The 24375-nt window shown below is 41.0% G+C and overlaps 1 protein-coding gene across 1 annotated transcript in view; it reads left to right on the top strand.

Moving 5' to 3' along the window:
• The window catches only part of LOC125880464 (dynamin binding protein), a 69433-nt gene that overhangs the window by 2507 nt on the left and 42551 nt on the right, over positions 1-24375 (top strand). The window contains exons 2-3 of the mRNA XM_049562976.1: positions 18501-18655; positions 19946-20068. Coding sequence (XP_049418933.1) covers positions 18511-18655; positions 19946-20068 — 268 coding nt within the window. The 5' untranslated portion in view covers positions 18501-18510. The remainder of the gene's footprint in view (positions 1-18500; positions 18656-19945; positions 20069-24375) is intronic.

Raw genomic sequence — 24375 nt, 5'->3', positions numbered from 1 at the left:
TTTGCCATGGCAGCATTTACACACAGCTTTAGTCATGGAGCTGTGGTTTGTCCCATGAAGTGAGACATCAAAAGCGACAGAACTCAGATTCAGCGCGTGCCATTGCTGTTTGAATCTCTGCAGCACTCCATCATCCACCATGTTTGTTATCATGTTCCGCTCCAATTGTGCATCTTCATAAACAGAGGGAGTGACTGCGTTATTTCATACTGACACCGAAAATCACAAATGTGATGTGTAACAGAGTTGTTTCTGAGCCAAATATTTCCCCTGCTTTGAATTGTTAAATGCATGTTATTAAACCAGCCGTGCTGCAGTCAGGATTTCGGTATTTTTACTTTCCCAGCAACACCAGTTTTGTTTGTGCTCCTCTGCTGCAGTCGAAGTTACGGTGCTTTGGCGCTGGCATGCGCCATAAAGGCTTTTTTATTTTTCCTCGCCTGCAGGGATCCAACCACCAATCCTAATTTGGAAACGAAAGAGTTTGTTACTTGCCCTGTCGTGAGCACCAGGATACATGACTGTGTGTTTTACCTTTCCCTTCTTCTGAGTCACATCTGACCTATCAGCCTTAATCAAAGATATCTTTCTCTCCTCTGTTGTCCTGCTTTTGTGCTCAGTGCCTAGACAGGATTTGGGATGCACATCAACTTCCTACACACTGAATTATTCAACACTTGCAACAGGGTCCTATATCGCTACTTGGTGATGGAGAAACTTGAGATGTTTGTGTCAGTTTGCATGTCACGAACTCTTTGCAGTAGCTGTCCCCATAAATCCAGTGAAACGTGTTATTGTGGGTATTGATATGATGTGATTATAATTGCCACCAACCGAAGGCAATCAGAGTTACAGCAGCAGAAGAGAATGTCAAGCAGAGCCAAGTGGTAATAACTTGATGATGCATGGGAAAACAGAAAAATCCAGAAATGTCATCCTGTTATGTAACATGCCATCGATTCGGAGAGAAGGTTCTCGGACATAAAAATAGGACATTCCTTACGTTCTTTGGAGGCAGCAGAGTATTAGTTTGGCTGAATAGGCAGGAGAATTAATTTGATTTGACCTGGATGTGAAAAGGGAGAGGATGAGTTGAGTGCCGAGGTTGCGAGGACATGGGTGAAACACGATGCCCCTTAGATTTTATAGTGAGACCGATTTAAGGAAGTTGACTTCCTCCACTATGAAATTTCCGCATGTAATGGTGATGTAACCCTCTGTAGCTGACACATGCACTTTGGTTTTAAGCATGCTGAAAATTTTAAATGAGCTGAATCCACAACTTTGTCTTGTTTCCATGGACAAAATAATGGGGTTACTTACTTAGACTCGACAGACAAACTGAGGGAAGGTTTCCATGCTCACAAGCAGACAGACTTAACAAGAAAAGCCCACCATCAAGGCTCAGTATTCTGCCCAGTAGTTACTGGTAGCCTATAGTCAACATGGCAGCCTGTTACACTTAGTTACATAGGTGGCAAACATTTTCCTTGATCTTTGGCCTTGTCCTCGCGGACACAGGTATTTTTGTAAATGGGGTTTTTCCCTTCTTAGTTCTCAAAATAAATTCCCGTCGTCGCACACTGTTATAAATAAAGACTTCGTCCAAATGATAATGCAAAAATACAATTGAAGAACTGCCGAGAGCATGCCAAACCAACAAGCAGCGATATAATTGTCACACTAAAGCCAAGCAAAGAAGAAGATGTTGGCCAATCAGCAGCCTGAAAAAAGCTATCAACAGTGACCTCTGTAGCGCCTCTGTTCCCTCATATAGTTGAAGAGTAACTGAATATTTATATGTAAATATATAAAAGTCATTTTGGCGAAGTTAGAGCCACTACTATTTCGGCTGCATCCACCATTGCATGAAATGCGGCCTCATTTATGACACTGTGCAAACCAAAACCTCAGTTTTTCCTGTCTACACATCAACACCAAAAACAGTTTCTGAAAATCTTCACCCTCAACAGTGTTTTACAAAAAGTTCATTTATAGTGACCTAAACATAAGGCCAAATCGCATTAAGATAAAGCTATGTTTATAGAAATACCTGTGCCCATATGGACTAGGCCTTAACTACTCTTCGTTTGGGCCCCCATATAGTATTTGATATTCCGCAACAAAGAAATACTTTGCAGTAAGGTTGTCAAATGTATCGACAATCTGATACTATATTGATACCACATGTTTAAAACAATACGATCTCTGTTAACTATTCATTTGTTTGTCCTGAAAGTACTGAAGCTATTAACAAAAGAAAACCAGATCTTCAATCAGAAAAAATCCGTTGGTCTTCAACGTGTGGCTGTCACAGCATTCTCTGCAGCAACAAACCCACCAAGTGACAGGATGTGTGTTTTGTGGCTTTTTCTGTGCCAGCACTGTGTGCAGGCTGTTAACTTGAAATCAAAATGAAAAAATCCTATTTTGTGTGCCTAGGACTTTTTTGTTTTTGCCATAGTATTGAAAGAGGTATCGCATTTTGTTTATACTAGTATCAGAGTTTTAAAATTCTGGTATGGGGCAACATCACTTTGTAGTTTAGTTGAGTTTAGTTAGTAGACCTCCATGATGTCAGCGTTGACTGCCTCATTGATTTTCTATTTTTGGTGTTGGACCGTTAACTTGGAGTGTTGTTGGAATATATAGTGTTCGGCTACGCAGAGCTCCACACTTTCGGAGCACAGAGCGTACTCTGGACACAGAGGGAGCAGCAGAACACCAGGTGCAGTGAAAGTGAATTTTGACCATTCTTAAATTCATATAGAAACAACATGCTCGATCTCTACAACAACAGCGCTCTCATCTTAGTGTTGGTCACTGTTTTTGCAACCTACTTTAAAAGAAACTGGCTGCATTCCCATGGAAACCACGCACCCCGTGGTCCAACGCCAGGTCTAATAGTCTTCTTTCACTAGCCTCTGCAGTAGCCGCTCCTCTTATCTAATCCATTGATCTTATCAGTTCTGATTGATCCAACCAGAAACTGATCGAATGATCAATTCTCCACCCAAAAAAATGGACCTGTAAAAACCTAGACTCTACTTCAGCAGTTTTATAATCTTAGACAAACTGAATGGTGATAACATCTCTGTTGACAGCAGTTAGGAAACTAGTTTTATGGGCCATTGAGACTGAGCTTCTACACCCTCATAAGCTTTATTTAATCGTTTACAGTTGTTTCTGAAACAGAGAACTTTGAGAGTTGTTTGTTTCCTCACATATTTGCTCATTACATATGTGACCATTTCAAGGTTAACTTTGCAGGCATTGCAGTGCTTTGGGCTCTTTTGCTGAGTTCATATGGAGCTGGTATCTCAGTCCTCTGCCTTAATTATCCCAGACCACTCCCAATGAGCTGATTCACAAAACTCATCAAAGCAAGCTAGGATTTGCCATCTTGGCAGTCTCTTGTTAATGTCCTCAATTCACCCTGAATTATTTAAATGTTTGGGAAGAAGATGTGAGCATTTTGTGTCTGGGTGGAGAGAGCTCACTTATTCTACCCTCCATGAACTGATCATGTTTCTGCAGGCATGTCATGATGTGAATCCAAAGGCAAGATCAGTTACGTAACAGCTCATATGCAAACTATTAGGGCTCAGCCATGTTTTAAGGGGGCCGGCATGTCCTCGGGCACCTCTGGGGTTCTCTCAGGGAAAACCCTCCGCCGTCCAAACAGATCCTTGTAGCCGTGACAACGCAGTCTCTGCCCTCTGAGCTTAGACATCTGAGCTGTCCTCCTCGCTGTGGAAATGTTTATGCAAAAGAGCGGTTCCACCCAGTGTGTGTATATGTGTGTGTGTGTGTCATGAGAGCCATTAATATTCAACATGTGCATGCTTGAGAAAAGAATGAAGAAACAAATATGTGAGTGAAAGGAGTCATGGAAAGGAAAAACAGGATCAAATGGAGTCCGAAAAATAAGCACATTCCCTTCAGGGATGCCTGTGTGCTCGCCAAACTGCAGAGATGCTGGAAAGAAAGTGAATGAAAATGTACAGACGAAGGTGGACTCAGAGCTACGGATGAGCCAAAAAGAGTATTTCCAGTCTTTTTCCAAGGACCCACCCAGGGTTTTCCCCTGCACACATGAAGCAGCAGCAATGTCCTCTCTGCTGTTAGAAAAGTTACATATAATCAGAAGTATTTTAACAAGTATAAAAAGACAGTCAGCAGAATAGAAGCATATTTTGCTGTTTCTCAACCAAAGTTTTTGTCCAGACAAGATCCAAACAAGACAGGACGGCTGTACAATTACAGAGGTGGAAGATGATTTATTCTTTGCTGGGCTTCCTCTGACTCAGTGTGGTGTTGAAATTGGACAACCCTCCCAGTGTGTTGTAGGCTTCATATGTACAATCTAGATGCAACCGCTTCATTGGTGAGTTTTAGAGGTACTGGTAGGCAGATTTTGTTAACTTTGGATAGAGCCAGGCTGGGTGTTTCCCCTGTCTCCAGTCCTCATGCTAAGCTAAGCTAACCAGCTGCTGGCTGTAGATTCATACCATGCTCATCTAACCCTCAGCAAGAAATAAATATGCGTACTGTATATCCCAAAATGTCAAACTGCTCCTTCATTTTTATTGTCTGAACCACATATATTCTACATTTGGAGCATATCTATGATTCAGAGTCTGGTACAGGATTGCCTGCACACAGCTCTCAACATGGAGGTGGCTGAACTGAAGGCTAGCAGCTAACGGCGCTAACAGTGTGAACAGTACCAACAACCGACACATATTGACTCCCAACTTGTCTGGTCAGTCTCCCTACACATCAAGCTATAACGCTCTGATATCCCTCCAGCATCAGTTTTCAACGGCCAGGGACGGCGTGTCAATTCTTTCTTTTCAGAATAAACTAACATTTTTACAGGAAATGTTAGTTTCTGCTTGTTAGATGCATATAGTCTGTTTTCAACATAAACTAAGACCCTAGGTTTGTTTTTCAGTTTATGTCCTCGGTTTTAGGCAATAAAAGTATGTGATTAGGTTAAGAAAAAAAAAATCATTGTTATACTTAGAATAACTAAGTTTGTCTCTAACGTAATCTAAAATCAAGTGGCATACGTCACAAGTGTAGTTTGCTATGCATAGCACAGTACGTTGTTATTAAAATAACTCAATTGACTTTTGGTTTCACATGGAAAATGAACAGTGGTCTCCTGGTTGAAAGTCCGGAGTCCCTGACCCACAGTGGTGTGATAGCCAGTTGCACATTGCAGTCCCTCTTGTTGCCACTCAGGCTTCACAATCACAAAGCACTATAATTTGTAGAATTTATTGTTTGAATGCAGCAGCATCTGGACAACAGTGGGAAGGCTGCTTTATCTCCCAGTATCCTAGATGGTAGAGTATTGGTTTTGGGTACCAAAAAAAAAATCTATGTTTCGTGCCCATGGCATAACAAATGTAAGCGTTAAAGGAGATGTATGCGACATACCAGAGCATATAATTGTATGGGATTGCCTGCACATGGCTCTCAGCATAGAATTTGCTGAGCTGCTGGCAGTCAGCAGCTAACAGTGCTAACAACAGCAACAGTGCTAACTGAGCTAACGGTGTTGACCTGGGGAGAAAACCGGAGAGTGGACACTATGCTTCAGCAATGATGTCGTTATCAGTAGTAACCGCTGTATGAGCACAGGGCAAAGTTGGTGATGGTTAGCTAGCTTGTTGGATACACACTCAGGGACTCAGATGCACGTGCCGCCACACCACTATTACAACAAGAACAGAGAAGCTCGGATTACAACACACACAGGGAGCATGACTTCATTCTCTGCTCAGGATATCTGTACATGGCAAATGTTGTTTCTGCTATATTAGTGCTCTGAATATCATATAGATTACCTTTAAAAAATGGTGGATGTTAACTTTATTACAGTTGGCTCTTATGATTCAGATTAGATTTAGATTTTGCACATAATTAGGTGTGAAATGTCTTACCTTGTGTGTACATTTTTGTCATAACTGATATGCATGACAAAAGTAAGTGCTGAAATAAGACCCTAGTAAAAATAAGTGTTCTTTCCTTACAGTTACCCTAATTGAGCCACATTATATCAAATGTGTAAGGAAAATGTAACACTTTTTATGAAGCTTGTCAGTATTTAAGGAAAGGACAATATTGGTCTGAAGCATTCGCAAACTGATACGTCACCCTAACCACAGAAGTCACTCAGCATTTTGTTTGGGCTATTTGAAATAAAAGGAACGGTCCTTCCTGTCTCTTTATGTAAGCAGTTTGAATTGATGGTGGCCTTGTGACAAAATAGGCTTTGTTTCCACTACAGTGATTGTTTGAAATGCAGAGCTGGCATGTTGGTGTACAGTATGTCTGCATGCCTTTTCAGCCATCTCTGTGTATGTGTTTACTGTTTGCATGTTTGAGTTAAATGGGACAGCTTCGCCAAAGTATTTCAACACAGTTTGGCATCTTTAGGCATTTGACTCAGCTCGCCAGATGTGTTCTTTTCATCCAGCTGGCCGAGGCCATGTTGTGCTGTCTCATCTGGTTGAAATGCACTTTAAAACCAGACCGCTCTCTTCGCTGTCCTGCCTTTTACTTGTTTAGAGCAAAAACACTGGAACAGAATTTGGCACCGTGCTATAATGTTTTAATATTTATAAGGAGGCTTGCCTTCAGAAGATAAATGATGAGATATACTGCTGAAACTGGGAGTTTTTGGAATGGCTGGCATGCAACAAAGGCCCTCAGGCTGCATTTGAACCCAGAAAATCACTTAGTTTGTGAGGTAGAGCAGAAACAATTAGTCAATCAATCATTAAGTCACAAATTCAGCTGCAGCTATACTGATAAACTTTAACAATTTAAGTAATTCTTGAAGCAAAAATGCCAAACATTTTCTAGTTTCCTTCCTGCTTGTAGGATTTGTCTTTGTCTTATGTGATAGCGCATTGAATATCGTTGGGTTGTCAGGGATTTTTAAGCACTACCCCCACAGTGGCCATCAAGTCCATGAACTTGTAGGCCAGAGTACATTTTTCATGGCCCAATGTATGAACTTGGATAGCCCTCAGAACGGCAATTCAATGCAACTTAACACCACTATGATACCAAATAAATGAAAAAATATTAACAGAATGAAAATATCTTTGTAAACATATGGTAGGCTATATTCTCTTACAGTATCTTAGTTCACAGTCTGTCATGTCTTCAACTTGTTATTTTTATTTTACTAGTGGCATAATAAAAAAAAATACGATTAAAATGTTGAGGAAATAAATAATTACATTTATTTTGCTAGCTAAAGTCACACTAAAAGATATGGAATTGATTTAAAAACATAATCCAAATTATATCTGAGTTAGCTGCTTTTTTATTGTTTTATGTTTAGTTTATAAAGCTATACAGCTACATACTCTCTGTTATCAAAGTACGAGTACTTTATTAGTATACTTCATTACAAAATGTAGTTAATGTATCTGCTTAATTTCATGTCTGACAGACATTGGGTAAAATGGGAATCCTAATGAAAAGTGTCTGTAACGCCAAACCCAAAGTATTTTTAACGTCACCTCCTTATTGTTTATTTACTGTAAACCTTTGTTGTCACATTAAACTGCAGTTTACTGTTAAATGCCTCAGTCCTGCTGTGTTTAGCCTTGTTAGCCATTAGCTTGATTAGCTCAGTTAGTTGTCAGCTCTGTTAGCTAACACAGTGCAGAACTCTGCTCCCCACCAGCTGGTAACAGCTAACAGCTAACTAGCTCTCATTCCAGTGATAAGAGCATAAAAACATTAATCCCAGAGTCATCCAGGGGAAGATATCTGTTCGGTTATCGCTTCATGTTTCTCTGAGCACATGGGTGCAGATCCCAGGGGGGATGGGGGGGACATGTCCCCCCCAAATTCTGAAAAACACAAATTAAATAAATAGCTTAAATGATTGAAATTGAACAAATGTATACAGTAGTCCTATATACTGGGAGAAAGGGAAGATGATGAGGAGATATGGGAATCCATGAGAGGCGAGAGATGAGAACGTGAGTGGACATAACATGCCTGAGACCCTGAAACTAGAAGTAGCATTAACTAACAGCGAAGCAGTGAAAAGGATGGTGATGGCTGGTTCCATGTACTAACTTTGCTCCTCACCAGTTGCTAACAGCTTCTAGCTCTCCTTCCAGTGCTAAGAACACAAAGACTTTCAACCTAGTGGCGCTCTGGGGAAGATGTCTGTTCATTTATTGCTTAATATTTCTCTTAACAGAAGCCATTAGTCCTGCTGCCTGTTAGCTGTTAGCTCGGTTAGTTCGCTTAGCTGTTAGCTCTGTTAACTAACACACCACAGAACTCTGCTCTCTACCAGCTGCTAACAGCTAGCTAGCTCTCCTTCCAATGATAAGAGCATAAAGACTTTAATCCCAGACTTCCCCAGGAAGGATCTATCTTCATCTCAGTCACTTTTTTTTTTTTAAATTTATTTTTTGGGCATTTTTAAGCCTTTAATGTATAGGACAGCAAGTGTGAAGGGGGGAGAGAGAGAGGGAATGACATGCAGCAAAGGGCCACAGGCTGGAGTCGAACCTGGGCCGCTGCGGCAACAGCCTTATACATGGGGCGCCTGCTCTACCACTAAGCCACCGACACCCCCTCATGTCACATTTTTTAATGTCACTGGGATGACGGGATGCTGCTTGCCTAGCCGGCAATGATTCACTGTTTTCGTAGAATGTTTAACTTAAAGGTGCAAATAAATTGGGATGTTTGTGGAACTGTAACAAATTATGTTGGCAAAGGATGGGGATTTTCGTGTATTTAATCTTTATTTAGATAGGTAATGTCACTGACACATGCAGCATTCTCAAAAGAGACCTGATAAAACTCCACAGGGGGCCATCAATGAACGATATCTGGTGGCCACAGAGTAACTTTTTGCAGCCCTGGGCCATCGGGCCATCGTGAATGTTGAACCCTGGTTTTGGACTGTTGGTTAGACAAAATAAGCAAGTTAAAAGACGTAATCTTAGGCTTTACGACATTTTTAAGACTGGCATTTAAAAGACCAAACATATAATCAAAACTGTAGACTCAAGCCTAGTGCGCATTAGACCACCAAGGTAGCAGAACACCCTTAACTTAATAATTTCATATGGTTTTATGTGTGTATACTGTTTGACAAACAGTCACAGAACATGAAGTTTTATGTAGGTTTAACCAATTTAGCCTATTGTGGCATCTAGTTATTGCTGCTGTGGTTCATTAGCCTACATTTTGTTTGCAAAGAAGAAACCTCATATCCACATTGGTTATGTCATTATGCTGCTGGGGGTCTGTGTGCCGCTGACTGTACAAACAGATGGTTAGAAAACCACATGACTTGTGTTGACAACTGTCAGCCATAGAGAGCCTCCTCGCTCTGCCCCTCCTCGTCCCCACACATCACATGTGCTGAAAGACTAGACGGTCAAAAGAAAAGCAACAGATGTCCCACAGTTTTTAATATCCAGAACCGTCCACTGGCCGGTCACCTGTTTTTTGGCGACGTTGTTTCGAGGTGAATGCGTTTCAGTGGACTCAGCACTCTGGGCGGGAGGACTACAGCGCTGCGCAGTAAACAGTCAGTATCAAAAGACATCAGCTGTCATCCAGCCCACTCCAGAGGCTTCTACCAGTCTGTGTGTGTTGACATCCACGCACAGGCACGTGCCAGTCTGTCCGTCCAGTATATCTGAATAGGATGAATGGTACATTGGTCGTGCAGCTACAGACAGTCAGCAGATCTCACTTCCTCCACTCTGTGCTCACCCTGCTGTACCTGTAGAGACAGAGACAAACCTTAGAGGCCCTGCAGCAAAGGCAAATGTGGACCCGTTAAGACACTTATATTTAATTGTATATGTACAGTTTATAGTTTCTCACCACACATTTTCTCACTGATATTGTGATTTAAATTGCAATTATTTTACGACAGGTGTGTATTTACCTCTGTTATCTTGTCTCTACACCAAAACTGTTACATAAAATACTGAAGACACCATTTGTTGTGCAGGCCCCGCAATTTTTATCGCCAAACTTGGAGGATATTTTAATTAAGCTATGAGGCATATCCCCCAAAATGTTTCTTCAATTGACCAATAAGGGGTGACGGTGTTGCCAAAGAAGAGCATGGCCCGGCAGAGATTTGGATATAAATGAATTTGCTTCTTAATCGTCATAAAACCTGTTAGTTATCTTTTAATGCATGTTTCGTGAAATGTCAAAGGTCTTGATCCTTTGCAGCTTTCAACTTAAAGGTCCATGCTAGCTTGAACCCCGGAATTGCTGCTTGCAGCTGAAATTGCAATTTTTATATAAAAATGGATGTACCCTGGTGTACACGTAAGGATCCATGAACATTAATTGCGTGGTTAATGATTTTTATAGGGATGCACAATATCAATATCAGCATGTCATCAGTATTGTCAGATAAAGGCTCTAAAATTTAATATCAGCATCAGCCCAAAATGAACATTTCTGCAGATATGACAGGCAGATAAGATGATTTATTCATGCAAATTTAATTAGTCCAAATAGGTCAAATTTACCGTTTTATACGTAACCTAAGTTGAAATAGTTTTCTTATTTTGCCCAGTGAATGTTTAATTTTGAAGGCATGGTATTTTATGTCTGCATCTGTAAATGGGCCTTCCTGATGAGAGTAAGCATAATGATATATTAATTATGCATATGCTTAATAATATGACTTGTTGCTCTCTGCAATTAGGTGGAAAAAAATAAGTGTATATATTGGTATTGAGAAAAGAATTTGAATTTTGAATTTGTTTCTTGCCCTGCTCTTGTGGTGAATCTGAATGTGTCTTTTTTGCATGCTGCTGGTGTAATGAAGCAGGCAGTACTGCTCTATCTTCCTCTTCTTTATTAAATGAATTAGATGAAATACTTTTTATAAATATTGGTTTGCATCATCAGTAAGAAGGCAGATGCTTTCTTACATCTAATGTTGATCAGTCATGTTGGGGAACAGAGAAACGCACATGCATAGATAGTTAAGTAAAGAGTGATGATGGTTTTAAGGCCATGTCTCAGGTCAGACAGTTGGTGCTTTGTCCCACTGTCAGCTGTGATGCGTGTACAGTGTGTGTGTGTGTGTGTCAACTGTTGACTTAGCTGTCTGTCGTAATCCCGATACTTTCTCCAGGACAGTGCCAAGTGGCACACACTAGTCTCAGTCACACTGTCCCTTTCACCCTGTCCCTGGAAAAGAACTCCTCACTGCCCCTCTGTTCTTTAATTATGTCATCAATGTTGTTGAAGCGGTGGAAGACTTAGATGGTTGTCTTAAGATCTGCCTGTAAGACCCAGGATTCACAGAGTAAATTAAATAACAATCACACTCTTATTCCTCCTTGGGGAACACCCTTTGAAGATCCAGCATGCTGTCTTGTTTTCTAGTCGTCCCTGTTGTTAGGAGTACTTTGTTCCAGTCATGATCAGAGTTCCATTGCTTATCAAGGCCTCATAAATCTTCACAGAAGAGACACACCTGTTTAGATCCTGTTATAAGGACCATTCAGTGTGTGAATTGACCCTTGTACTTTTCCTAGATGTGTCCCGCAGTGGTGGGTAGGCATTAAACAATTATTGATGATATCTCCCATTGATGGAAGGACAGTAATTTGGTATAATCTGGCACCGGTACACTACCATCGTGGTTAAAACATTTCCTCCAGACTGGCCTGCTACTCCTGACGTGATCCCGTTTTTCCCTCTCTTTTTTTTTTTTTTTTCCAAATCCAAACAAAATGTTCTTCAGCTGGCGCTGTTGTGAGTCAGCATGGGCCACTCATACACCAAAAAATGCACAGTACGCTTTTACAAAGAGAGGGAGATGAAGAGATACTCTTTGAACTTTCTAAATCAATTCTGGCAATGTGAAACTGCTGTTGGTGTTTGAGTATTTGAATCCAGGAACATCATAACTGGCAGTATGTTCCCATTCTTTGTATTACATGTCAACAAGATCACTGAATACTAATTAACGCTTGCTGTTACTTAATTTAATTTATGCAGTGGAAATGTGTAATTGGCCTACAAGGAGGAGATTGAACGAGACTTGGCAGGACAGAAATTGAAACTAATCACTTGTGTCGTCGGTTAAATAGGTCGAGACATGTCTGACGTAGAGCTGAGGCTTACAGTGATGGTAAAACATTAAACTAGATTCAATAAGACGGTTTGTTATGTACTGTCTCGTTCAGTTTTTACGTGCTATGTTGATGCTAAATGAAGCCGTGCAGTTAAATGATGTATTTAATGTGTGGTAAACATGTAGCATGTAGCTAAACACGTACCATCATATTAGCAAAGTACATATGTTAGTATTTAGTGATTGGTATGTGTAATAAAACAAGTCTAAGGGCCCTATTTAAATGCTCTGTAGTGTCTAAAGTATGTGGCGCAAATACATTTTGGGTGTGTCCAAGCAGAGTGTACACACGGTGTGAAGTAGGCGCATCGTACTATCTCAATGATGTGCCCTTTAATTAGCTGGAAAATACTTCACTGTTCTGACTTTACACCAAGTTCTTCATTGGTCAGTGGCACAATCGCTTTCTGCTGCCTCAAATTAGCAATATGCCAACAACGCCCTTGACCACACATCATTTTAAGGCCTACACACCCAGGGGCCCACAGATGGGTGTAAGGACATTTGCTACTTCGTCATGGGTGCTGGATGTGAAAATGACAACTGGGCTAGTCTGCAACTAGCAATGACAACAACACTACACTCTGCATTGCTTTGTAAGATAGAGAATTAAATGTCTCGTGTAGGATTTAGTGGCATTTATCGGTGAGGTTGCAGATTGTAACCAATCGAATTTTCTCCTGTGTGTCAAGCATGTACTGCAGGAGAACTATGGTGACTGATGTGAAAACATAACGACGAGAATGGCCCTATCTAGAGCCAGTGTTTGATTTGTTCTTTCTGGGCTACTGTAGAAACAACATGGCGGACTTCATGGAAGAGGACCCGCTCCATACATAGATATAAATGGCTCATTCTAAGGTGACGATACAAACAATGATTCTTACCTTCAAGTGATTATACAGTCCATAGCCATGCTAGCAGCTCTTTTAGGCTGTTTACAGTGATGCTTTGCTAGATGCTAATGTCAGCATGCTAACAGTGCTAGTGGTAAGCAGGTGCAGTATTTACCATGATCACCATTTTAGTCTAGTATGTTAGCATGCTAACATTTGCTTGCATAAACACAATTATAATAATGATGATACATTTTATTTAAAAGGCGCCTTTCAAAACACCCAAGGTCACCTTATAGAGCATAAAATAGCATACAGAGCAAGAGAAATGAATAGGAAAAACACATGTTGTTGCTGTTGCTGGCAGAGGGTACAGTCAGTGTTAGAGTGCGTAAGCCAGTTTGAATAGGTGGGTTTTGAGATGGGATTTGAAGGATGTTATGCTGTCAGACTGTTGAATGTGTGGAGGTAGGGAGTTCCAGAGCCTGGGGGGCCGTGCAGCTGAAAGCCCTGGCACCCATGGTGCTGAGGCGTGAGGTGGGAACGGTCAGGAGACTAGCAGAGGAACTAACCATGCTTGGAAATACTGTCCAGAAGACATATGGTTGTGAACATATGCACTCAAATTAGGGGCACTAATGTAATAACTTTTCATGCAGTTACTCATGTGACGCTGAATGATGTTTGTTTTTCTAGTCTGAAGCATAACAATTTCGTTTATTTTTTTAAGGAAGCCAGATTGAATCAGCACTGTGTCAAACTCTGTTCAGCTACTTACAGTACTACTGTGTTGCTGGAAAACAGGACAGTGTTTCCATCAGGAAGCCTGTGTTGTCATCTGCCAGAGCAGGGTGCAAAAGTCACCAAGCACGGGGGGCCACTGACACACTGACAGACCCATAAATAACACTAAGGAGCTTGTCTGGCTGGATGCAGATCTGAGGATTAGCTAGAAGAAAGCTGCAGCCGCCCAGTGACTCTCTGCAGGTCCTGGCACTGCACTCAGGTGGTGTGGGAGGAGGTTTGGTTTTCTGGGTGTTGGTTGTAAACTCAGCTCTGGTGGCAGCACGCCGGAGCGAACGAGATGCATAAAGTCAAGTGGGGGAGAGTTGTGAATTTTATACACGTGCTGCAGATTTTCACCACAGTTGGCATGAATATAGTTACTCTACACAAATAAGCCTGGGCACAGAGGACTGCAGTGTACACATGGGTGTCATATGAAGTGAAATAGACATAGTGTTATTACGCCATTAGAAATTTCAGTACAATTTCTTCCTGATGTAAAGTGATCATAGCAACAATCTGCACACTGCCCAATGTGCAGACTTCTGAAACACATTGTAAATTGCAAGTGTTCAGCTGTAACTACTTTTCACTTGATCTGCTGTTTCATTTCAGGTTGGCCTTGTGTCTGTGTCATGTTGCCCCAACATATCACAAACAACACTTTCCTGTTTTTGAATCTACAGGCAGCCAACACTAGTTGAAACCTCTGAGCTTTGTGAAGCCCGGCTGTACAATGGAAGTGATATATTTAACATGCAAATTAAAGTGTATGACTCTAAATAAGTGGTTTCACTTGTGGTTTTGTGAAGAGTCTCTGCTACAGATGTCTCAACATTTTCATTTACGTAACCAACCATTAACCATTTTTCATTTGTTTTCTGGCAGAGCTCTTCCTTAAGAGAGGTTACAGTGTGGGACGTTATTTGTCTGATCAGATAAACTGAGAACAAATCCTTTCATGATTTGTGCTCTGTTTGTGTGGGCAACCTTTTATTTCTAAATGGCTGCCAAAGCTGTCACAGTCAGAGCATTTTCAACCTGCTTGTTTTGAACTGAGTTATCTTTACTTACTTTGAACCTGCCAAACACACAAGTTCAGGTCTTTCTGTCTAAACTATGTACACATTTACAGGAACCCGCTCCATAAACTCACATACAACAGATAAGGCTGTGAGTGGTTGGGAGGATCATTATCACTCACTGTTTCATGGAAACCATTTCTCAAAGAGAGGTGATTCACCTGTGTGCAAGTCAGGACATGCTGAATTTGCCACGGTGAGAGACAACTATTGTTTATTCAACTGAAGATATGCAGAAAGATGAGTAGCAGTGTGCCTCATGCTGTTCACTCTGCTCTATCCGAAAGAGAAAGGACATTAAAGGGGACCTATAAAGTGCTCCAGGGATGACGTTTCTCTAGTGTCACCCTGTTTCCTAAGTCAAAAAGACTATGGGGTTTTTTCCATTGGATTTTGGATTGTTGTAGAAAACATAAAAGTCTCTCAAGTTTGTGTTAACCACAGACCTTATTTCAGGCATCTAACCCATTAAAACCCATTGAAAAACCTATTAACTGTGAGATGGGGGAAGTGGAAGTGGCAAAATGCTAACTCATTTCCAGGTTTTGGGACTCATGTCTGGGGCACTCTGTTATGCTTTCCCATATTTTCTGTCATGTATATAATACTACATTGTTGGACATTCATAATAAACGTGGTCAAAGTTTAAAATAATGATACAAACATACTTCTACTTTTTAGACAAGTGGACGTCAGATCAAGTGTTCACATTACAAACACTGCTACATGTAGCTACATGCTAACATCAGTGAAACATGTAGGCCTAATCCTAGTTGCCGATGTAGTTAAATTCTCCCCAATGTCCGGTTGTGAAGATTTTGGTTTAGAAGCTTTTAATGGTGATTTTTCATAGTCGAAAGCGCAACTATAGTCACTTACATTCTTTCCCTGGCTGCAATGACCTATGAGTATAGCTGCAACTGGAGCAGCTATACCTACACAATCAGCCCCCTATGATCTGTGGTCTGGAGTTACTGTAAAGCTAGCTATGAAGTGTTAGGTTAAAAAAAAAGAGGCGGTTAAGGTAAGGGTTGTGTTTGGGTTAAAGGGTAAGGGTTACCTCTTGTCACTCAAAGGGGAATCGTGTTGTAGCATGATTCAAACAACTGTCGTATGGGTGGGTTTGTCTTGTACTGGTGGCAGGCACCAGATTTGCAGGTGCGCGTCATGTACGCTTTCAAACACAACGTGGATGCGGCTAAACGTGTCCTGCAATGATGGTGCAGTGATGACAAGAGAGCAGTTGCCGATGCCCAGGCAACTGACCAGTCAGAGCAGACAAGGCTTTTCGAGACAGAAGCCTAAAGAGACAGATGCCTTAACGGAGCATCTCAGACAGATGGTGAATACAGTGTTTTTTGACCATTAAAGCATGTAAACATATTCTAGTAGAAACCCAGAATATAAGTATGTACCTGAAAATGAGCATATATGTCCCTTTTAGGTATGGATGAATAACACAACTTAAAATAAAGACCAAACAACATGGCTTCTGTTCCACTGAATAACTGTGAACACAGCCTGTTTGAGCTGCCTGCTCTGTGTTTCAGCCTCTACTCGCACACCTCCCTTTGGCCTGCATTAGTTAATGCCTTGGCTTCGGTTTCACTGTGGCTTTAACACTATGTGGTGTTGAGTTCACAACCTACCTCACTTAGCTGTGAACACCCACTACAGTACTGCTTCACCTCCACTGAGAAACACAAACACAAACACACACATACACGCACTCTTTCTTTCTCCTGTTAGCGCAGGTCATCTGCCCTCTCTATCTACCTCCACAACCACATGCAGGATAACCTGATCCGCGTCTCTCCCCAGAGACAGTGGCACTGAACTGGACCAGAGTCCCGTTCCTCCCCCCCCCCCCCGGCTCTGTCGGCCCACTCAACAGAGGCCCCATTGACCGTGGCAAACTACAGCCCTCTTCTCTCGTTTCCCGTCTCTTTCAGCGCGTCCATCCCCACCTGTGGTTAGTCTGTCTCCAGATAATGATGCATGAGGGCGCGTAGAATACTTATTAAATGCACTTTTGGGTTGTTTTGTGGGTGTTTGCTCATTTGGCTGCTAATTGAAGTCGTTAGCAACTGAGCCCAGATCTGAATAATCCTCCAAAGTGTTGTGTGACTAAAAGGAATGAATGCAGCTGGTTTATAGAGCTTCTCCCCAACACATACTTCTATTTTATATGCACATTTTTATTGCTTGTCAAAATGACCACAGAGACACAAAAAGACCACAGAATGATGCAAATGAACCACAACGAGACACAAAATAACTTCAAAGTAACACAAATTGACCAAAAAAGACATTAAATTAGCCCCAAAGAGCCACAAAGTACCTCAGTAAGGCACAAAAATTCTTGAAACTGACTCAAACCGCTACAAAAAGACTCAAAACAACCACAAGGGGATACAAAAAGACCATAAAGAGATGCAAAAGAACTGCAAAGACTACAAAAATGGGTAAAAACAACCACAAAGAGACACAAAATTACTTAAAAAAGACCACAAACCACTTTAAAGTCTGTGTGTCTTTCTCTGATGTACAGTAGGAGAGGTGGTGGGGTCCTTTGCGTATCTGTGCCGACAGGCCCATTGTCTCATTATCCACCCAAGTCTCTCTGACAGTAAACGTACTATCTTTGGGTTGTGAACAAAACAAAACATTTGAGGACATCATCTCGGGATTCAGGAAACGCTGATCAACGTTTTTCAGCATTTCGCAACATTTTACAGACCAAAAACAAATCAATTAATCAAGAAAATAATCAATAAACTTGTTAGTTGCAGCCCTGTATTCCACCAAATTTTATTTGTACTGCTCTTGCCACAGGAAACGAGTTTAACGGAAGTCATGTATTTCTAAATAAATCATTAACCACCTGGGTTATACTGTATTTTTTCAGGTGTTGCATTCATTTCCTTAAACCGAGTGCTTCAATGTAAGAAACTCATTTCAACAGATCTTCAATAGAATTAGATGTAAATTCATATTTTTATTGTGTCATCCAAAACCAGCAAGAAGGAATGTCAAGACAGCTTATATGGTGACTATTTATGTGAGAGGCACAAAGGTCAAAGGTCAGAGATAACATACAGTAGGTAGAAAATCTTGACTTGCATGTGAGTGTGTGAGCTGTAAAATATCTACTGTCACATCGACCATCTGTCGATCACCCAGATTACACAGAGGCGTAGTCACCGTCCATCTCTAACCCTCTTGTCCTCCTGAGGGAGCAGAGAAACAGGAGAAGGATAACAGAGTGTTGAGGAATGTCCTTCAGCCTCCTTAAGTACAGCTCTCTCTTTTGCTTTTGTGTCCTTTTTATTGCAGGTTTCTCACGCTCCCCCTCCCCCTTTCATTTGGTGTTGGGAGGCATTTGTTGATTTGTATGGCGAGGATTTTGAATAGCAGCAGTGTGTCTTTGTTTAGAAAACTGAGACGCACTTCCTCATGGGAAAGAATTCTATATACACTGAAGTTTCCTAATCAAAGTTTGGCATTTTGTTATTGATCCTAACTAGTCTCCATTCTGTGTGGCCCTTGTCAAGCTTTTTATTTTACAACAGGACGAGAATGATCTCTTCATCTCTCTTTTTTTTACCTCTGCAGGTTATGAGTAATGGAAGCAGGATCGGTGGTGCGTGCAGTCTTTGAGTTTCTCCCCAGTGTATCTGAGGAGCTGCCACTCTTCACCGGTGATGTCATCGAAGTGCTCAGCGTCGTAGATGAGTTCTGGTTGCTTGGTAACAAAGATGGCGTCACAGGTAAGGTGTCAGGGGTCATTATTACTATAGATAAACCCATATGCTGCCATATGCTATGAATATTTCTAGAAGAAACACTGTGTTTACCACTAAGAACTCTTTACAATCTGTACAACATACAACACCCTCTGTCACTGGACCCTCACAGAGGATAAGGAAAAACTCCCCGCCAAAAAATCCATTCACGGAGAAGAAGACACATCCATAAGAGCAGCTGAGGAGAAATCTTTCTTCCAGGATAAACCGACGTGTAATAGATGTTGTGTGCAGAGAATAAACCAATATAATAAAATCACAGTACCGACAATCCACATAAGAGAAGCTGACTGTAGTTGATTATAAAATAAGCCAACTGTCGGTGACATATTGGTCTTTCATTTTGGAGTTGAAGTGTGTGTGTGTGATGCTTTCTAATTATTGTTTGACATAGTTCACTTCCCCTCTGAGTTTTGTGGTACATGACACCATACATAGATGACTGGCCACTTGTAGACAGAGAGGACACGGTTGGAGGGGTGCAGTGGATTAAAATCCAAACATTCTCACCCTTAATCAGGTCCGATGATTGAGAATAATGAATGAAAACTACTCTGAAAAGTGAAGAATTAAGTCTTTTGGATCATACTTTAATAAATCATTTCCTACACATTAAACAGTGTTTGTTTCCTTTATCTCTTGATTTTGCATTAAGCAGAGAAAAAGGTGACAGATCACAGTGCATTTTGTCCAAAGTGAGAAGTGTCCATAATTGCTTCCTCGCTTTCTCTGCCCTTGAAGGGGTTTACTCACAGAAATCCACTTAACTTTTCCAAGAGCTAAACGTCACTGAAGATGAGAAAGGGGATTCCCTCAGAGGGGAAGTCAGTGCTGGCTCGCTAAACTGTGTTCTCTTGGAAAACACTGATCATATCAATACATTTATGGCATGACTTCCCTGGAAAGATGAAAACTGCCTTTTGTTACAGTGTAAAATGTCGTCTTGCATAAACTGAAGTGAAGGGAAGTGCTCTATTTAGATAACATGTTCTTTTTATTTTATTGAACCCAGCTGTTTTTAATAATGTCAGCATTCTCCAAATATTTGAGTCTGTCTGTGGCCACTGCAAAACTACAAAGTTATACCTGAATTGCTCCCAGTATTGACAGATTAGTGTAGATTTCAGTAGCAATCTACTGTTAAACAGTTGGCTTATTAGTCTATCTTATAAAAACTAATTATTTAATTCAAGGAAACAGAAGTGTCATTATGTTCACTGTGCTTGTCTTCCTCCCTCTGTCTTCTGTCTCCAGGTCAGTTTCCCACCACCTTTGTGGAAGAGATCACCATCCCCAGCACCAAGCCTGGAGACAGACTCTACGTGTGCATCAATGACTTCAGCTCAGCAGAGCCGGGAAACCTGTCCCTCAAGAGAGGTACGGGCACGCGCTGCACACAGACACTCATCACTGTTAGGATAAAGATTCAAAATGGATCCTGGTTGACTTTTAGCAGTGACACAAATGTGTTTTAAATACTACTTCCGTTAACTCATGTCTTCTCACTTAGTTTAATGCTGCTTGTTGATGTCGCTGCGCTCAGGTAACTTGTTTGTTTTGTGTTGTAGTGTAGTTGTGATGTGTTAGACATTGTGACCTGACTGGTACCTTGTCTCCACTGGCACAAACTGGGACCCATGAATGCTAACAGAAATGAGAATCAAACTATCCACACCAGAATGCGTAAACAAATTCAAATGCTCGCAGGTGTTGCTGCCCTCAGCAGTCTACCCTGTGTTACCTCTCTCAGTGACAGCTTACTGGCTCCGAACCGTAGTTGGGAACTAGCTTGGCTCGTTATTAGCTGGTAACTAGCTCCTAGCGGTCCAGACCACTCTGCAGAAGGATGGATGGCGAGGCGTTCAGGTGCCGTTCACAATACTGTTTTTTTGCCGTCTTCACCACAAAACAATAAACACAGCCTTCTCATATGGCTGAACAGTAGCCCTGAGCTCATCTAGAGTCTTAATTCTGCTGACTGTCGTCACTCTTACCCACCCGTCTTCTTCACTATGACACCCTGAGAGAGCTGCTTCCCTCCATACACACCATGAAGTACACGTCATACCCTCACAGGTTACCCACAAGGCTACTGCCTTTTAAGGGGAGAAAGGGTGAGCCGGTAACACCTGTCACAAAGGTAGGAAAGTACTACTTTTTCAAAACACCTACTGGAGATCACATCACCATTGATTTCCATTAAATTTAATGATGTAGGAACTCACTTAAACATTTGATTGATGCTCTGGACATGCAAAAGTTTTCCTTCCACTCCTCATTGACAACAGTCCAACTCTCGAAATCACCTCACCATCTGCTGGTTTGACCAGGCGTCATCTAAAACCACCGTTTCTAGCAGACTAAAAACCGTGCACACTGAGATGGACCAAATAACATTGAGTGCGGATAAGGAGACAGCTGTGGTCGGCCATGAAGTGGTGCAGAAATGCTAAGTTTAAGTATAAAATAGTTATTATCTCATGTCTTGACAGCAATTATCTGTTCATAAAAATATCTTTTTACATGTAGACAGGGCCTTAATTGCAGTATTACCAGGTATTATTCCAATAACTAATACAAAATAAGGAACATATAAAAGTAGTGATGCACTGATATGGATTTTTTCAACTGATACCAATAATGGATAATTACCTGCTTCTCATGGCCTGTAACTGATAACGATAACCAATAATTTCACATTGTTGTATTCTAAAAAGAAATGTATAACCTGCAGTTTATGCACACCTGAGGGTAAGAAACAAACATGTATAGGTCCTGTTTGTGCATGTGTGTGTCTTTTGGACCTGTGTGTAATTGACAAGCAAGAGTGAAAACATTGAATTTCCCCTCAGGGGGATTAATAAAGTAAATAAACTTAAAACTTAAACTTAAACTTAAGAAAGGCTGAGATGTAGGAAGAAAATATGTCTGATTTAATATTCCACAGCTCTGACCGAATCAAATCAAACTGACATCACTATTGTTAACAACAAAAACAAACAACAGTTCTGACTCTTCATACCTGCGACATTAGGCTGTGGAAAAGAGAGATTATGTGGGGTATTGTCAAATGACCTACCCTCACCACCCCTGCCCCCATATAACCCTACACTACAGATGAACAGAATAAAGACAAGGATGTGAAAGCAAGACGAATTTTAACCATATTATTGGTGCTGTCTATCGGCTTTAATTTTAATGCATAATTAGAAAAATGTCCCATTATCATGCATCCCTAAATAAAAGCCTAATTCTGTCTAGAAACCACACTGTAACAAAGCAAGCCCCTTCTGCAATGCTCATAGTGAATGGAGACAAGACACTGGTTTTCCTTCGTGGCTTCCTCTTTGAAAGGGAATCTCAGTTTCAGAAAGTGTTTATGCTACACATTCAGAGCTTATCCAGTCATTTTAAATCAGCATAATCAAGTCTAACCCAGAGCTGGAAACAAAACAGCAAAGGACTTGTGACGTCTCTCTGGCCTCGTGGAGCTTCTCTAGAAAATTGATCAGTGAAGAGGGTAAAGGTCACTTTGTGCACCTAAAGGGAATTTCAGAAGACAAGTTAGAACTGATGCGCCTAGGAGCAAAATTTTAAGGAACCAGCTACAGCTTCAGCCACAGACGCAGGTTTACATCTGATGTTGTATTGCTCGGTTTCTGTTTTGTTTAGGGCCATTAAAGTAGCATTGATTCTTATGAGGAATGCTACCTTCTTACGCCAAAACAGAATTTCCTTTTTTACATTTTGGGGATTATCTACTGTAATTCTGTTAGGTCCAGCATGAAGATCTCTATATGTGGTTAACATATAGATGTGGCAGAGGGAAATTCATTGTTACAGCGGCAGTTTGACAGAAACAGTGTTGACATGATAAGAAAACTACACACAAAGTTGTTTGTTTGTCTCATAAAGTTGAGGATAGGTCCACTGTATAAGCGTGTGACTTCTTGAACTCTGCTGACACACTTCTTCTTTGTCATTATCTGGATTGTGTGCAGCACTATGTGTGTACAAATGAAATAGAAATAAAAGAAATAAAATAAGCACTTAAAGTTACCTTCCAAAACTCCCCACTAGATGTCCCCAGATGCCACACTACCTGCCACCCTACACAGTCTGTCTTCAGCTGATGTCTTTTCTTTTGAAACTCCTGAACTGTCGCATGTGATTTAATTAGTTGTGTTTGTTTTCTGATTTTTCATTCAACAACAACCTCAGGCATACAGCACTGATGTTTGCAGAGATCCTTTACTTTGGTAAAACTTTTCATTCTTGTCTTCTTATGTCATTAGAAGTTCTAGTAGTGGTCATAGTCGTACATAGTAGTAGTTAAAGTACTTGGTATGCAATGTGAAGTCATGTCTTTGCTCTTAAACAGCCCCAATTATGACACATATTCATATTTTTTTATTTTATTTTCAGTTAATCCATGATCAAAAGTGATATTCCAGTGAAGTTTTGTGTTGTCTTGGTTAAATAACACTTCCTGGATCACAGGAAACTGCCTTTACCGGCCGTGTGAGAGTTGAAAATGTTCATTTCCAGTATGATTTTCCATGGACATTATTGGCTGTGTCCCAGTTTTGCTCCCAGACACAATGGGAGGTGGAGCCGCAGGTCTTTGGAATGTGACCCCCATGACTTCTGGCTGACCAGTCAACATTCCTGTAATCCCTGATTCTCCAGATATATTAGCTCCAGATATATGACCCTAGAACACTTATTAGGAATGCAGTAATAAAGGTTAATGGGGATAATGTGACGTGAGCAGTGAGTGTTTCATTGCAGGTCTTCTGAATCCATTCATGTTGAAGGGGACCTGTTATGTTTCCCTTATTTTCTGTCATATATATATAATGTAATTATGTCAGATGTTTATACTAAATGTGGCCAAACTTTCAAATAATGAGATACACATATTTAAAAGTAAACCTCAAGCTTCACACTGTCCTTTTCCAAAAGGATTTTTCTTACCTGCTCCAGGCACACTGCTCCAAGTGTTTACATCACGTACACTGCTACATGCTAACGTCAGGATAACGTTGATTTTGCCTGTTTGAAAGTGCCGCTATAGTCTGTTACAATCATTCCCCGGCTGCACTGATGGTGCAGAGATGCCAAGATAAGAATGGCCCTGACCTATCAGAGCAGACTGGGCTTTTTTGGGAGAGGTGCATTAAAGGGACAGGCACTAAAACAGAGCATCTCAGACAAAGGGTGAATACAGGTGTTCCAGCACAGACAGGATGAGGAAAATAAAGTTTTCTTTGTTACTTGAAAGCATGTAAATATGTTCTAATAGAGAGCTCCAGCAGTGCAAAGTGTGAAAGAAGAAAACAACATAAGCTCAGGCGCACCTGCTGGCCGTCCCACAAGAAGCATGTAGCCGCTATAGCCTTGTTCATTGTGTAATTAATGTGCTAACTGGTTTAATTAGAAGCTCTTTTAACACAGAGATCATGCTATACGACAGCTATCAGTCCCTTCTTTACGCCACTTCTGCAGTTTTACACAGAATCAAACAAAGACAGCATCCAGTGTGTGATTTTTAGATAGCATGCTGGCATCCAGGGAACCTATATATCTATAGTTTTCTTGCCAGCATCTCAAAAGCAAAAGAGGTTTGACGGGCGTGACGTATAACCTATGCATCTGCAGCGCTTTATAAACAATAACAGTCT

Source organism: Epinephelus fuscoguttatus, linkage group LG20 (assembly GCF_011397635.1).
Source record: "Epinephelus fuscoguttatus linkage group LG20, E.fuscoguttatus.final_Chr_v1".
Lineage (NCBI taxonomy): Eukaryota > Metazoa > Chordata > Actinopteri > Perciformes > Serranidae > Epinephelus > Epinephelus fuscoguttatus.
This window is presented reverse-complemented; position numbering and strand designations above follow the sequence as displayed.